The sequence below is a fragment of the Sciurus vulgaris genome (assembly GCF_902686455.1).
Source record: "Sciurus vulgaris genome assembly, chromosome: 4".
Taxonomy (NCBI): Eukaryota; Metazoa; Chordata; class Mammalia; order Rodentia; family Sciuridae; genus Sciurus; species Sciurus vulgaris.
In genome coordinates, this window is record NC_136464.1 from 145,113,568 (window position 1) to 145,127,935 (window position 14,368).

The following is a 14,368-nucleotide window of genomic DNA, read 5'->3' on the forward strand; positions in this document are numbered from 1 at the left end:
CACCATTAAAAAAAAAAAAAAAAAAAAAAACAACAACAAAAAAACAAAACAAAAAAACAGAAAACTTTCTAAAATTGTGTGGCATTCATAGGATAGAAGTGACTGATGATAATGTTGTCTCTTCCACAGTTTTGTATAAAATTTGGTCTCATGATTAATAATTGATGGGGGTTTTGGTGTTCTTTCCTTTTTAATAACAACCATTTGTAACATTTACATATTGTTTTACAGGTTGTCAAGCATAAGGTGCTCTGTTGCTTAGCCAGGACAGGACTAGCAGCTCCATTCTAGAGATGATGTGATCAAGGTGCAGCGATATCAAGTGATGGCCCAAACTCCACCAAACTTCATCCTAGTGGGGATACTAGGATGGAAACTTGCATAAATTTGGTTCAAAATGGGGCTCTTTCCTCTGTACCAGATGAGGCCGAAAAAAAATTCACACGTTGGAGTCAGATGACACAGGCTTGTACTGGCCAATTTTCTTGTTGGTCATATGAGTTTGGACAGGTTACGAACTGCTTTGAATGTTAGTTTCTTTCATCTGTGAAAAAAAAGGGCATAATCCTACCTGGTAGGATTTTTGTGAAGAGTCCAATAAATAAAGTAAATGAAGCAATCAGTTCCATGCCTGGTACATGGTAGGTACTCAACATATGGAGTTACACCCAAATGGAAAAAATATTTCACATGCTTTTCCTACACTTAAATTTCACCTATTTTTTCACCTACCCTACGATTTCACCTATTTTTGTTTAACAATATTCTATCTCCTTAGTTTAATTCCCACGAAAGAGCGAGACCAAGAGAGAGAAAGAAAGAGAGGAAGAATGTATGAATGAGGGTGTGTGTGTGTGTGTGTGTGAATGTGTGTGTGTAATTGCACCTGTACAAGGCACACCTGTGTGCATGTCTTGGGGCACACCAGTGGTCCTTCATGTTGTTGGGCTGTGTGAAACCAGACATGTTGATCAAACAGGAGCATTCGTTTTCTGTAGATGATTGGAAACTAAAATGTGACCATAAAGCTAATCTAACTAGGTGGGTCCTAGCTCTTTGACATGGCTGTGTTCCAGAAGCACAGGTTATTTTATTCTGAAACAATCAGTAAGTGACCTGAAATTCCTAACCAGATGACATGGAAGGTTTGGGGCAATTTCCCGTAGTAGACACTGCTATGGACTCACACAAAATTACATTTGTTTTTGAGTATACTTTATTTACAATGATTCATTCTTGAAATCGTTTAGAATAACCTTAATTAAAATAAGTACATAAAATAATCTTCACTGTATCTGTTGCATATGGCACAGAATAATTTAACACTTTATAAATATGTTCCATTGATGCACAAATGGGAGAAGCACCCTTTCCTAAAAGCAGTATGGGAACAGTTCAATTTGGCTACGATAGCATTTCAAAAAATGACCATGAGATGGCGCTGTGGTCAAGTAGATTACTTATTCATTAAACTGAGTTTTCTCTAACTATGGCATTTAATTCCTTTCTTTTAAGTGTAGAAAAATTTATCTTTCAACTTAAAGAAAAGAAATAGTTGTTACTCTGTTTTAATAGTAATGACTAGGAGAGAATCCTTTCATCATTGACCCATAAATCGTTTGAGGACTTTCACTGGGGTGAAGAGTGTATTCAAAAAGCCCTAGTAATCAGAAAGTCCCAGACTGAACAAAGGACCCAAAGTTACCATTTAATTTAAAAAACCAATAAACTATGTACATAGACTATTGTTTTCACCACCCTCGTAGAATCTTGTTAAAGTCTTTACACAAAATTAGAGCAACTTCCAGTTTATTTAAAGGGCTATACTTCTATTACGCTTTAGCCTCGTTTGAAAGCAATGGAAGGTCATAGGAATATTAGAACATGAATTCACATTTAAATTGACATGATACAAACATGCACACATGTGTATATATTGAGTGTTTTCACTGATTTTCTTTTCCTCCATATAAATATATAAATATTGAATAAAGTGCATGGGAACATGTCTGTACATATATACAGATACACATTTGTCTATGTACACTTAAGTAGATATTTTTGAAGAAAAAACATACACATTTGTAATATATATGCAGTCAGAAGATGTCTGTCAGGCAGTATGTTCATTCTGATCAAGGTTGAATACATGGGGTAGAATCTGTAATCTTTAATGTACAATGAAATGAGCAGAGTTATAAACTAAGGCAAAATACATTAGAGCAGAGACTTTAACATTTATATTTTCATCAGTTAGTATAGTATGATCATTAAGAAGTAGTCTGGTTCAAATGCAGCCTTGGTACTAGTGGCATTTTATAAATTCTAGCTTTGAAATAGTGAACTATCTTTCAACATATCTGTAAGGACAGACCTAGTGCATTTCCAAATTATATAACGATACTTTTTATATTCTTTAATTTTCAAATCTGTAATTTTTTCAAAGGCTTAGGGTAAAAATTACTTCATATTCAATAGAAATGCTTCATCAGTATAATCATAAATCTAACTTCTATTCCAGCAATCATGTGAAGGTGGACTAACTACTATTCATGTTTTTTCTCTCTTTAAACCATTTATACAAAATGTTATATTTGTCTGATTTTTACTGGGGAATAGTAAAATTTTTATTGGCAGTAATAGTAAAATAATTGTGATTTTAGAGAGATGGGACAAAAATTTTGTTCAACACTTTGGTAGTCATTAGTTAGGTCTGGATCAAGGTGTATATTTCTATATTGATTGCAATGTCTGATCACAACTGGTATTCCCTCCCCCTTCTTTGTTTGCTTGGCATTCATTGGGAATCAATCAGAAAAACTTACTGAGAAAACTACCCTCACATTGTAACAAACCTGTTTCTGAAGCAGATAAGAAGGAAATACATGGAACTGATTCTTAGAGTAAGTCTCAGTATTTTTTGATAAGGACCATTTTACTTTAGTCATCTTTCTTAAGGGAAGGATCTTGTTTTAATTATTCTTATATCCTTAGTATCTAGAAAATTGCCCCATCCATGAGAATACACTCAAAAGATGATTGTGAAACCAAGGTGAGCAGTTCTAATAAATAATGTAAATCGATTGATCTGAAAGCCTCAATTTACCTGATCAGTGCCAATAGGAAAGTCACCTGCTTTTCACATAGATTTCCTAAGACCCTGCTACTGTTAACAGCTAGAAACCTGAGTTCATTCCTCAACCCTGACACCATTACGTCAATATTCTGTTTGCTGCTCAAAGGAGTGCACATGCATAAGGCGGTCATTTCACAGCGAGTTATCAGATACCTGATCAGTGCTGTTTTAGAAAAGCAACTTCTAGAATGTATTTGGTAATGTGAAATTATCCTTTTGATAGTTTACCTAGAAGAACAAATTCGCAACAAGACCACATTGGAAATTCAGAATAAAGTACAAGAAGTAGAAGAGAAAGCAGCAATCGGTACTCAGTAACACTTAAAATCTTTTTCACTTCTGAGAAGAATTAACTTGGAATGCAGCAAATGCCAGCAATCTTGTGACTACTTCAAAATGGCATCTATGAGAAGGCATGAATGAAAAATGTCGTCAAGTATTTCATTGAATTACCTTAGCAGTACAGATTTCATAGCACTGACATTAGTGTCTTTTTCTTTTCAAAATATATGACATGGTAAGTTTTATATTTTTCTTTATTTAAGAGGTCATTGTAGTTGACAAAACTTTCACTATTTATAGCTATTTTTATTTACAGCAGTAGGTAACCAACTCAATCCCATTAGTGGCAAGGTTTCTATTCGGTAATAGAAGTTGATCTAGATTTATGTAGGACCTCGTTATAATTGTACGATAAAAGCTAATTATTTAAGGACATCATTTACAACAACATTAAAAGGATCATGAAGCTCACAGCTGAAATGCTGTCAGAACATTTTTGAAGTGCACATTTTGTGGCATTGGACTCTGCTTTTCATCCACAGAATACAACTAAGGGCCTAGAGTCAAGGTCGGTTCCAGGAGAGCGACCTCATTTTTTTTTTTTTTTTTTTTTTTTTTTTTCCAGCCTCCCTACTCTTTGTTTCCCCAGAGAGGTGAAAACCGGTTTGCTGTGGCCTCCGCCGTTGCCATGGCAACCAGCCCATCACACGCAGCTGACCTTTTCATTCACGGTGTCGATATGGTCCGAGCAAGCATCCTCCGAATGTCGTTGTCCCAGAGCAACCATGGAGCAGTCATTATCTGTGGTCTTGGCCTCTTTCTTGGAATTCTTTTTTTGTCCCATTTGGAGTTGACTGGACTTGTAAGCCAAGGCCGGAATAGTGTTCACTAAAATCAACTGCAAGGGTTTTTTGTTTTCCTTGTACTGACACTGAATATAGCGTGAAAATGCCGACCGGTAGGTCTTGTTGAACAGTGTGTAGACCAGCGGGTTGACGGCGGAGGAGAGGTAACCGATCCACACGAACACGTTGAGCAGGGCTCCGATGACCGCCTCGTTGCAGGACTCCTTGCAGATGACGGCCATGATGTTCGTGATGAAGAAAGGGCACCACATCACCACAAACAGGAAGAAGACGATGCCCAGCACCTTGCACGCTTTTTGCTCGTTGCTGATGGACTGCATAGTCCTCCTGCCCGCGTAGGACCCTGGCTCCCTGTGGATGGACCGTTGGAAGAGCTTCTCTGAAGACAGGGAGCTCTGCGGGAGGAAGCTGAAAGAAGCGAGTTTGGCCCGGGTACCAGGATCGCTCAGGCACAAAGTTGCTTCTTTCTGCAGTGACTTGATAGTTAGAAAGTAGGTGATCACCATGATGGTTAAGGGGATGAAAAAGGACACAAAAGAGCCAATCAGGACAAAGTTGTCATCAGCGAGTAAGCAACTACCCTCCTTGAAGACCTTGGAATCATCCTGCAGCCCAAAGACTGGTATTGGCATGGATATACCTGGAACAGGACAGAAGATGAAACAGGATCACTATGGAACCCAGTGCACAAAGGCAAGAACGCTGCCACATAAGGCTGGCTGTTGAAGGGACTTTGTACCAACCTTGCTTAAACCTTAACATGGGAATGAGAATTTAGAATTGTTTTGGACTTACCTGTTTTACCAATGCATACATATTCTACAGTTCCTTGTGTATTATAAACCCTTATAAAGACAGTCTTTTATGTATAAATAATATAATAAATCTAGCATTAATTTTTCATGTCATATTTTTGATTATAACATTTAACTTACTAATTGTACAAAGAACACACATAGGCAAAGAAAACACAAATAAAAATGACCAACAGCACCATCATCCATTGATTAACCATCATTCATAATTTGATGCTGCTTATTTTAAACATATACAAACACACACCCATGTGCACACATTTAAAAATGATTAGGGTTCTATGTCATATTCTGTAACTTTTTCCATCTAACATAATGTCATGAGCATCACTTATATATAAAAATAGTTTTGTAAAATTATGAACACAGTATATTTTATTTCCAGCAAATTTGGAAAATACAAAAAAGTAACAATAAATAACAAAAAAAAATATGTATTCTCATTGGCCAGGGATAACCATAATTTACGTTTCTTCTTTCATTTATATGTATATGTACATATATATGAAATGTATGTATATATCCAGTAATGTTTTAGATTTTATTTCACTGAGAATTAAATCATAAAATTGCACATATTTTAAATGTCTTTGGAAAATATGACTTTCTAATATTCATTTAAACTAACCCTAATTTTGAAGCAAGTCTGACATATCATTTAATATGTAGATATTTTATGTAAGATCTCAGATCTAAGCACTTTTAGAAAAACCTAATATCACAATACCATTCTCACTTCTAAATAGTAAGTTAATACTTCCTTAATATCATTAAATTTGCAGTTAGTGTTCAAATCTGCAATTCTGCCACAAAAGTCATTACATATTTTGGTGATACATTCATAGGGCTGATTACAACAGCAAACACAGCACCAGGTTTTTCATTATTGACAAATTTAAGAGTTAGGAATGGATTGTGACAATACCTAGAAGCACAAGCTTATGGTCAGTTGCTCTGTCACTCTAATTTGGGGGATCTATAAAGCTCCCCTAGGCCCAGGGCACAAGCAGGGGAGGGAGCAGAAATAACAAAAGGTGACCCTTGGCTCTGATCCTGCTAATTTCTCTCCATGATGACAGGACCCCATTGAAGGGAGAGTCAGCTGACCATGTTGTACATTCTGTGCCCCTTCTGAATGGAGATGCCAGGGAGGAGGTCTCTGCTGGGGCCTGTCTCTGCTTATGGAACCGGCCCGGGACTGGTCAAGGCAATCATGAGATGGCTTATTCTTTTTGCCATAAGGAAGAATTAGGGTGATGGGTGAGGAGAGGAATACTGATTAACTGTGTAACTTAGTTCAAGGTTGCTTCTTTTACAAAAGGACAGCCACTACAAGGACACCTTGGGAGGAAGGATGAGAAAGGTCTCCTTCTCACTCCTGCCCATATTTTAAATTCCCTAAAGCTGTACAACAGAGAGTGTCCTGGTATGGTTTCTGAACATTCTGTAGCCTAAGATGTTGTCTCAGGTTAGCCAAGAATGCTGGTTCACTCCAGAGTCAGTGGCCACTACTTGACTTTTGCCACCCAGGCGGAAAAAGTTCCCTTGAGGACATGTAATATGACTCCTGCATATTCAGAACAGAGTTCAGCTCCATCCAACCAGAGGTGTGACCAACCTCATATAGCCTCACCCTGGCCATCCTGGCAGGAGGGACTATTAGCTTAAGCTTGTGCAATGTCTAACACAAATCTTTCTTAGTGCCATTTGCCTTTATCTTCACAGACTTAAATGACAACATTTGTCACTTGTCTATGCAGGGCCATCCTGAAATTCTTGGAAGTTGATAATAAATGACATCAGAACTGTCCTTAAGAACACTTATTGTGGCTAGTGACTCATCCTGTCATTCACTTCTGTCTGTCTCTGGCCTGCTATCGGGAACATTCTGTGGGCCAAGAGTTGTGACTCTAAGGAGAACATCCTCTGAGAGCCGCTAGTTTTTCTTATCTTTCAGAAACCTCTTCATCATAAAAGTTAAGACACGATTTCTAAGAAGAGTGTCTTTTCTTCCAATGATTAAACATACATCTGTGGAATATGTCTCCTGTATCATTCGCAGACTTCTTAGTTTGGTAGCCTATTCAGTAGACCAGATGTGTTGGATATCCATTTGAGACAGTCCTGGATTTGAGTCCTGGCTATGGCTCTGGGTTCCTGGACTGGTCACTTCATCTCTGCTTAGTTCCTCATCCATGATATGAGGCTGGCATCAGCATGCTTTCATGGATGTGGCAAGAATAAGATGTATCAAATATGCAGAGTACCTAGGGTGGTGCCTAGTCCAAAGGGGATGTTCTACCGATGGTACACAATCATGGGAATAGTTTTCTCTGCAGAATGGTCAGATTTTTAAAAGTACATCAACATTATTTTTTTCTAATGTATTTTGCTTAGTTTATATGCACTAGACTTTATGTAATAATAGATCATCTAAAGCTAAAAGAAGCTAAAAAAGAGTTTTGGTTACTGGCTATGTAGTTAATAATGACGTAATTATTAGCATCTGCCAGAATTACATTGGGTCTCAATCAATTTTAATCTGGTACAGCTAGAACTGTTGATTACTTTTCTAAAGTGATGAATCACAGCCATTACTATTAGTCATGGTACACATAAACAAAACACCAACTGTCAAAAAAGGTGTATGATTTTTGTTATTAAATTTTTGGTTGTTCATTTTCTTAATACAAAGGAAGTTACTATCTTGGGAGCTTTTGTCCTATTTGTCTATAATCTGATAATTTATAAATGGCAATTTTCAATTAACCAGAATGTGAGATTACATAAAATACCAAATTCTTCAATCATTTGGAGTTCAGAACTGAATCAGTCCTTTGTTGGGAGAAAACACACACACACACACACACACACACACACACATGCACGCTCACACACTTCTCTTCAGAATGGCTCAGTTTCTGCATCCAGAGTGGGTAAGGGGTGAAGGAGTCATTTGCGGTGACGCAGAGATATTCCCCTTCTTAGATGCCCGGCATAAAGAACCACTCTGAAAAGTTGTGGTGAGAGGTCAGGGGTAAGGTTGTCCTGTGTCTGGAAGGGAGACCTTGTCGTAGAGGGGAAAATCAAGCCAATGGGTCTTTCAATGGCCCATTTCTCCTCCAATCTAACAAAAATATCCTGAACACTATCATATATCATTGTTTTTCAAGTCCTCATTCATAGTAAATATCAAGGTTTGATGAAAACAGTAGCCAGAAACAATCCTCCATAGAGAGGGGGAAAAGTTCCATGTTAAAGAACTGGAACACTTAGATGGGATTTGTGGGTCTTATAGTTCAAAAACACAGTCCCACCAAGAGAGAGGAAGACACTGGCTGCTATTCAAGATTACGGTCACAGTCATCTTCAGGGCATTAATTTTCTGGCTGCTTTGTTTGATAATAACTGCGGTTGGAGACCTGACATGTCCTCTCACTTGAAATTTCTGCATACAAAGCATTTTCTTTTATGAACAGACAGACAGTAACTTGAACTACGTGACTCTGCATTTTGCTGGATGTATTTTTTTCTGAAGAATGGAAAACAGCAATCAAAATTCACTATTGGTGTTGGGTTCTCCATGTACATTTTTATTTCTTTCCATTAAAACTCAGACAATGAAATGAATGGAAAACAACTGAAGGGTTTTGGTTGGTGGTTTTCTTTTAGCATAGCTCTGTACCTCTCGTTAACATCTTAGCACAGTCTGGAAAAAGGATCTGAACTGAACAACTGACTGTGAAAGATGGGCTTTATTCTTCTTTTAATTTTTTTTTTTTTTAGTTGTAGATGGACACCATACATTTATTTATTTATTTATTTACTTACTTATTTATTTATTTGTTTATTTTTATGTGGTGCTGAGGATTGAACCCAGGGCCTCACACATGCTAGGCAAGTGCTCTACCACTGAGCCACAACTCCAGCCCCATGGACTTTATTCTTAATTCTGTACATATTTGCTTTAATATCTTAAAAAGAATGGTGCTTCTGGGACAAGGTTCTTTCCTGAGGGAATAAACAGGGTGCTTTACTTGGTAGCAAGTTCCCACAGGGAACAGGACAAGGGGAATCCTATGGGCTTTGGGTGGAACAGAAGATGGAGGGAACCGAAAAAAAATGATCAAATTTTGGTTCAGAGGTTTCAATTCTCCTGAAACTGCTGCCTTTTCTTTGCATTTTAACACATGCTGATTTTTTTTTTTAAAGATATGTGAAGGGATTTACTAGCAGTTTGACAGAATGCACCGCAAGTGAATAATGCAGGATAATCCTCATACTGCCTGGAAAGAAGAAATGAATAGATAGGGTAACTGGGACTGGGACTCACTGTCTTTCCAATAGTGTAATAATGCTCAGAACTTGCTAAATTCCTTCAAATCTATGGTCCTTTGACAAGGGAGATGTACATGAAACTGGGTGAGATAGGCAGGTCAGTTACCCAAGAAATTGTATGTTTCCTCTTTGATTAATTCTGAATAGCTCTAATAATAAACTGCAATGTTTCAAGGTACTTTCACGTATATTCACTAACTCCACATTCTTTAAAATAAAATTGTAAAGACATTACAGGTTCTCTGAACCTTCTTTCTTTCTTTTTTCATTCTTTAATCTCAAAGTCAAAATTTCCTCTAGGGAGAAATTATTTGAGGCCAGGCAGATAGTTTAAAAATGAAATCCTTATGATCAACACTTAGTTTCTTTCATAAACAGCAGTTATTCACAGATTGGTTGCATATTAGAATCACCTGGGAAGCTTTTAAAATCTCCATCACTTGTGCCTCATTCTCAAAGGTTCTGATAGTCATATTTTTAGAAATGTGAATGTCCAGGCCCTCCATAGACATCAAAGCAAAAGCCACTCAGCGACCCCGGAAGCCTAAGCAACCGTGCTTGCAGCAGCTGGTGGCCCAGCTGCTCCCATCACAGTTTCCAACATAGGTTCCTGGTAAGGTGGTCTCTGGCTCTTTTGACCCCCATTCCTTTCCTGTTCTGTGATCTTGAATGAAAAGGTAAAGAGAATGAATTCCAATTTGCAGGTGTGGATTGCCAGCTGTCACTGCTGCACTTAGAATCCCACACACATCTCTCTTGTCCCAGGGCAGATTTACTTCCATTTACCATTCTACCGTCCCCCAGAAGATGTTATAAAAACCAAACAGAATCTGAATCATATGATGTACCTGGAACAAATTATCACCTTTGCCTTGCTTTGCTGTTGGAATCACAAGTAATAAAGCAGCTTTGAGGGTGGATATGCTAATTAGCTCTGTTGAATCATCCCACATTATAAACATCTATCAAAACAACCCCATTTCCTCCCCATAAATTTATATAATTAAGATTTGCCAATCAAAATAATATTAACAAAAATAAAATTTTTCAAGTCTACTTATTGACCATTGCATCTTTTAAAAAATAAGTGTATATTATACTATCCACCAGCAACCAGCATTCTTTTGTAACATGCTCATGAGCAAAACTTTACTTAGGAAAAATATTCATGTCTGCCCCACATTATTGAAAGTCTTTCTTGAAAGTATTGAATTGTTTCTCCCATTTGAATTAAGAGACAGTTTTTGGAGTGTTTCTTTCTGAAAGTGTGGAGAATGAGTTTTGCATTTGATATATCTCAATTCAGAGATTCTGGTCCACAAGGGAATATGGAGAAACAGTCAAGTATCTGGAAAGTTAGTGTGCAGCAGAACTTTCCATAGTCCAGATCCTTAGGCAGTCAGTTCTTCTAGAAGCTTCTCTTGCACACAGCATCCTAAAGTACCACATTTATCATATTATGCAAGAGAGAATCTACCATGTCCTCCATATTCAAGCAATTATTAACTCCTCAGCCCACCCTGGCAGGTCTTTGTAGTTTGGTCTTAATCTTTTCAATTTTTGACATGATCAATGGTGTTCTCTCTGTCCTAGAATAGTCTGTCTTAGACTATTCAGAAGAATATGACACGCGGCTTGACTTAGTAGATCATCACACAGTGTGATTTGAAGAACTCTCAAGACCTGTCTCGTCTCCTGTGTGTCTCTCCCTAGTGGTGTGCTTGGAACACTGTAACGTCCCACCATTAGAGTGAGCAGTCCCATTTTGTGTACCTATAATACCTTGAGGGTTGATAATTAACTGGAGTTCCTGTAGCAGCAGCACAGAGATGCACAGCAGGCAGGAATCCTGAGGAACATGGCTTTGGAAAAAGAGTTGTCTGTCATAGGAGAGAGGACAGAGAGAGCAGCTCCGGGGTGCAGGTCTGAGAGGGAGGCGGGTGCTATGGCATGCTAGGTTGTTCCTAAAAGCACAGAGCATCATAGAGAAAGGGGCACCGTAAACAGTAACCAGGCATTACAGAGACTTCTCAATTCCTTCTCTCAAGTGCCTTACATTTGAGGTTCCAGGATTTCTATGCAGCAGGGGCTTGGGGGCAGCAGCTGGTTGGGTACTGGGGAGCAGGACAAAGTGTCTTGCAACTACATTTGCATAGAAAGCACTTTTTTTTTTTTACTTCAAGTGTCAGATTATTTGGGGATGATTTGAGGGGCTGCAAATAAAAATTCTATTCTCAAACTATATCCCTAAGACATCTCAAGGTATATCCCCTGTTCAAAGTCTCTCCTCAATAACTTCTCTATATAACAAGAACTTATTTTTGGACTCCATATTCCTTCGTAAACTCCTTAATCATTTATGCTGTGGTGGTCTATAGTTTCAATACCTTAGCATTTTTCTCTAGAAATGTCACTAGACTCATGAGACGATAATCTCATTAGTGGCAGGGATATCTTTTCTTTTACTTATTGCAAGCCAACTCAACATCAAATGGGGTTCTGCTCATACCAGGAACTTAGAAAATACTTGTGGTACTGAGGAGTAAACAGAGGAGAAGGGGAGAAAAGAGAGGGTTGGACATTATCATGCATTTCATAGACATAGCTTGAAATTACCAAATAATTTCATAATGCTTTCCTTCATTTTTGCTAGGAAAACACAGTAAACAAGGATGTTAATTAGCCTCAAAAGGCAGAAAGAAGGAAAATAAATGTTTAAATGATGCAGACTTTGCATACTCTTCTGAGAGAGCTATGTGTAGGATTAGCCAGCATGGGAGCTGACCACCTTAACAGCTAAAATCACAAGGGAGAAGATGGCTTAAAGCAGTGCACCGTGGAAGGCAGGAGACCTGGGTTTATTCCTGTTAATTCTGACTCATAACCCGGAGTGAGGTGTGTTATGCTCCTCCAAGCTCTTTTTAATGTAAATTAAACAGGTATTAGGACACTAGACCATCATATGGTGGTAAAAGCAAAAAATTCAGAATCACGAGATATAAATGTGTCTCTGCCTGACTCTTAATGATCAGCCAGGTGACCTCAGGCTGCTTTATTTTTAATGACTCCATGTATAAGGTTAGAAATAATAAAAAGGCAGAGCTTTGGTGAGAAAACAGTGATATAACGGGTTTGAATTAGTTTGCAAACGCCTAAGATTTATTTAGATGACAGATTATAATTTACTTAGAGCTAAGTAGGATTCTGTAGGTAATACAAAAGAACTTTGAGAAGCCTGGAATTGTATACAGAAAACAAAATATACACAAATGATTTATCAAGGCAGCAGTGTAGGAAGGACTCATATGAAGAAGTAAAAGAGATGACATGGATAAATGCCCCCATGTTATGTCAGTGTATGATGTTTGTTGTCGGCTTGCGTCCCCGGGAAAGTCATGTAGGAGACTGAGCTGAGCTGGCCTGGTGGGTGAATAGAATCTGGACACGAATCAGGACCAAGGCAAGGATCCAGCAAAGATCTGTGCTTCCTGGCTGGGGTGCACCTGGCATCCCTGGGGCTGAGGTAGTCTGCTCTTTGCTATGAACTGTGGACTTGGAAGGAAGCACACATATTGCTTGCTGCTTATCAGAGGCATGGAGCAGGTCCTTTATCTGTGACAGCAATCAGTTTTGGTCACTTGTCCATCAATCAAATACTTTAAGAATCTCCTCTGAACTAAGTGCTTTAAGATATTGAGAGGAAGAAGGTGCTTGAATCTACAACCAGTTACTCTATAATCCAAGACCTTTCACTGTCATTTATTAACTCTCAATCCTAAAGGAGACTAAGGAAAGAAAGTGTACAAAGTAAGCAGGAAACCTAGGTTTAGCACTGGCATCAAATTCATAAAAAATGATGCATTCAAGTAAATCTGGATTTTGTATGCAAGTGTGCTATAATGTAGGACAGCAGTTCTGAAACATTTGGTCTTAGGACTCCTTTGCACATTAAAAATTATTGAGATTTAAAAGAGTCTTTGTTTCTGTGGGTTATATCAATATCTATTGTATTAGAAATGTAAAGGAAACATTTAAAAAATAGATGTTTATCAATTCATCATAGTAATAGTAATAAACCCATTACATAGTAGTATATTTTATGAAAGATAACTGTTTTCCAAAATTGAAAGTAAGTGGCACTATTTTGTAGTTGAAAATCTCTTTAATGTCTGGCTTAACAGAGGACAGCGTATCCATATAGCTGTTTCTGCTTCAGTTTATTATGTTATCATATACCAATGTATCAGAAAATCTCCACCCCACTCTCATAAGAGAAAGAGGGAGAAAGGCAAGGAACTTCTTATTATTTTGAAAATAGTATCGACACCCTGGACTTCCTGAAAGGGTATTAGGGGTCTCAGGAACGTGCAGAACACAGTGACCTTTGAAAGGTCACTGATGTAGGAGAGAAAAGCCAGGGCTGGTGGTGTAACTCAGTGGTAGAGTGCTTGCCCAGCATGCTTTAGGCCCCGGGTTCCATTCCCTGCACTGAAAATAATAAATAAAATAAAAAAGAGACATTAGCTTGAAGTCAGAAATGTCAAGTTTGGATTCCCTGTGACTTCGCACAAACCACTTAATTTCTGTCAGTTTTCCTCTGCAAAATGGAGATTATTTAATGTTATTCCTTCAACGATTACCATGAGGAATATAAATGAGAGTCGCTGTACCATTAGTAGTAAACATAATATTACGTAAGAGCTGGCAAAGAGAAGAATGTTTCAGCTTTCCTTAATGCTAAGAGTTCTTCTTTCAGTCTAAAAAGGCTTGTTGGAGAGAAAATCTCCAACCACTCTGACTAACAAAAACAAAACCCCAGCTTGCTATCATCCTTATAGCTCAGTTTAAAAACGTATACCTGGCTTGCCTTCTTTGAACATAGGCCTGTGTTAATATGAAACCATTTCACCATCCTGGATAAAAGGACCTTG

General features: G+C 37.9%; 1 protein-coding gene across 2 annotated transcripts in view; it reads right to left on the reverse strand.

Moving 5' to 3' along the window:
• Window positions 1-1,225: 1,225 nt before the first annotated feature.
• Window positions 1,226-14,368, reverse strand: part of LOC306659444 (5-hydroxytryptamine receptor 2A) — a 62,439-nt gene continuing 49,296 nt past the window's right edge. For both annotated transcript variants that reach the window (XM_079136969.1, XM_079136968.1), the window contains one exon: window positions 1,226-4,924. In XM_079136969.1, the coding sequence (XP_078993095.1) occupies window positions 4,122-4,924 (803 nt within the window). In that variant the 3' untranslated portion in view covers window positions 1,226-4,121. The remainder of the gene's footprint in view (window positions 4,925-14,368) is intronic.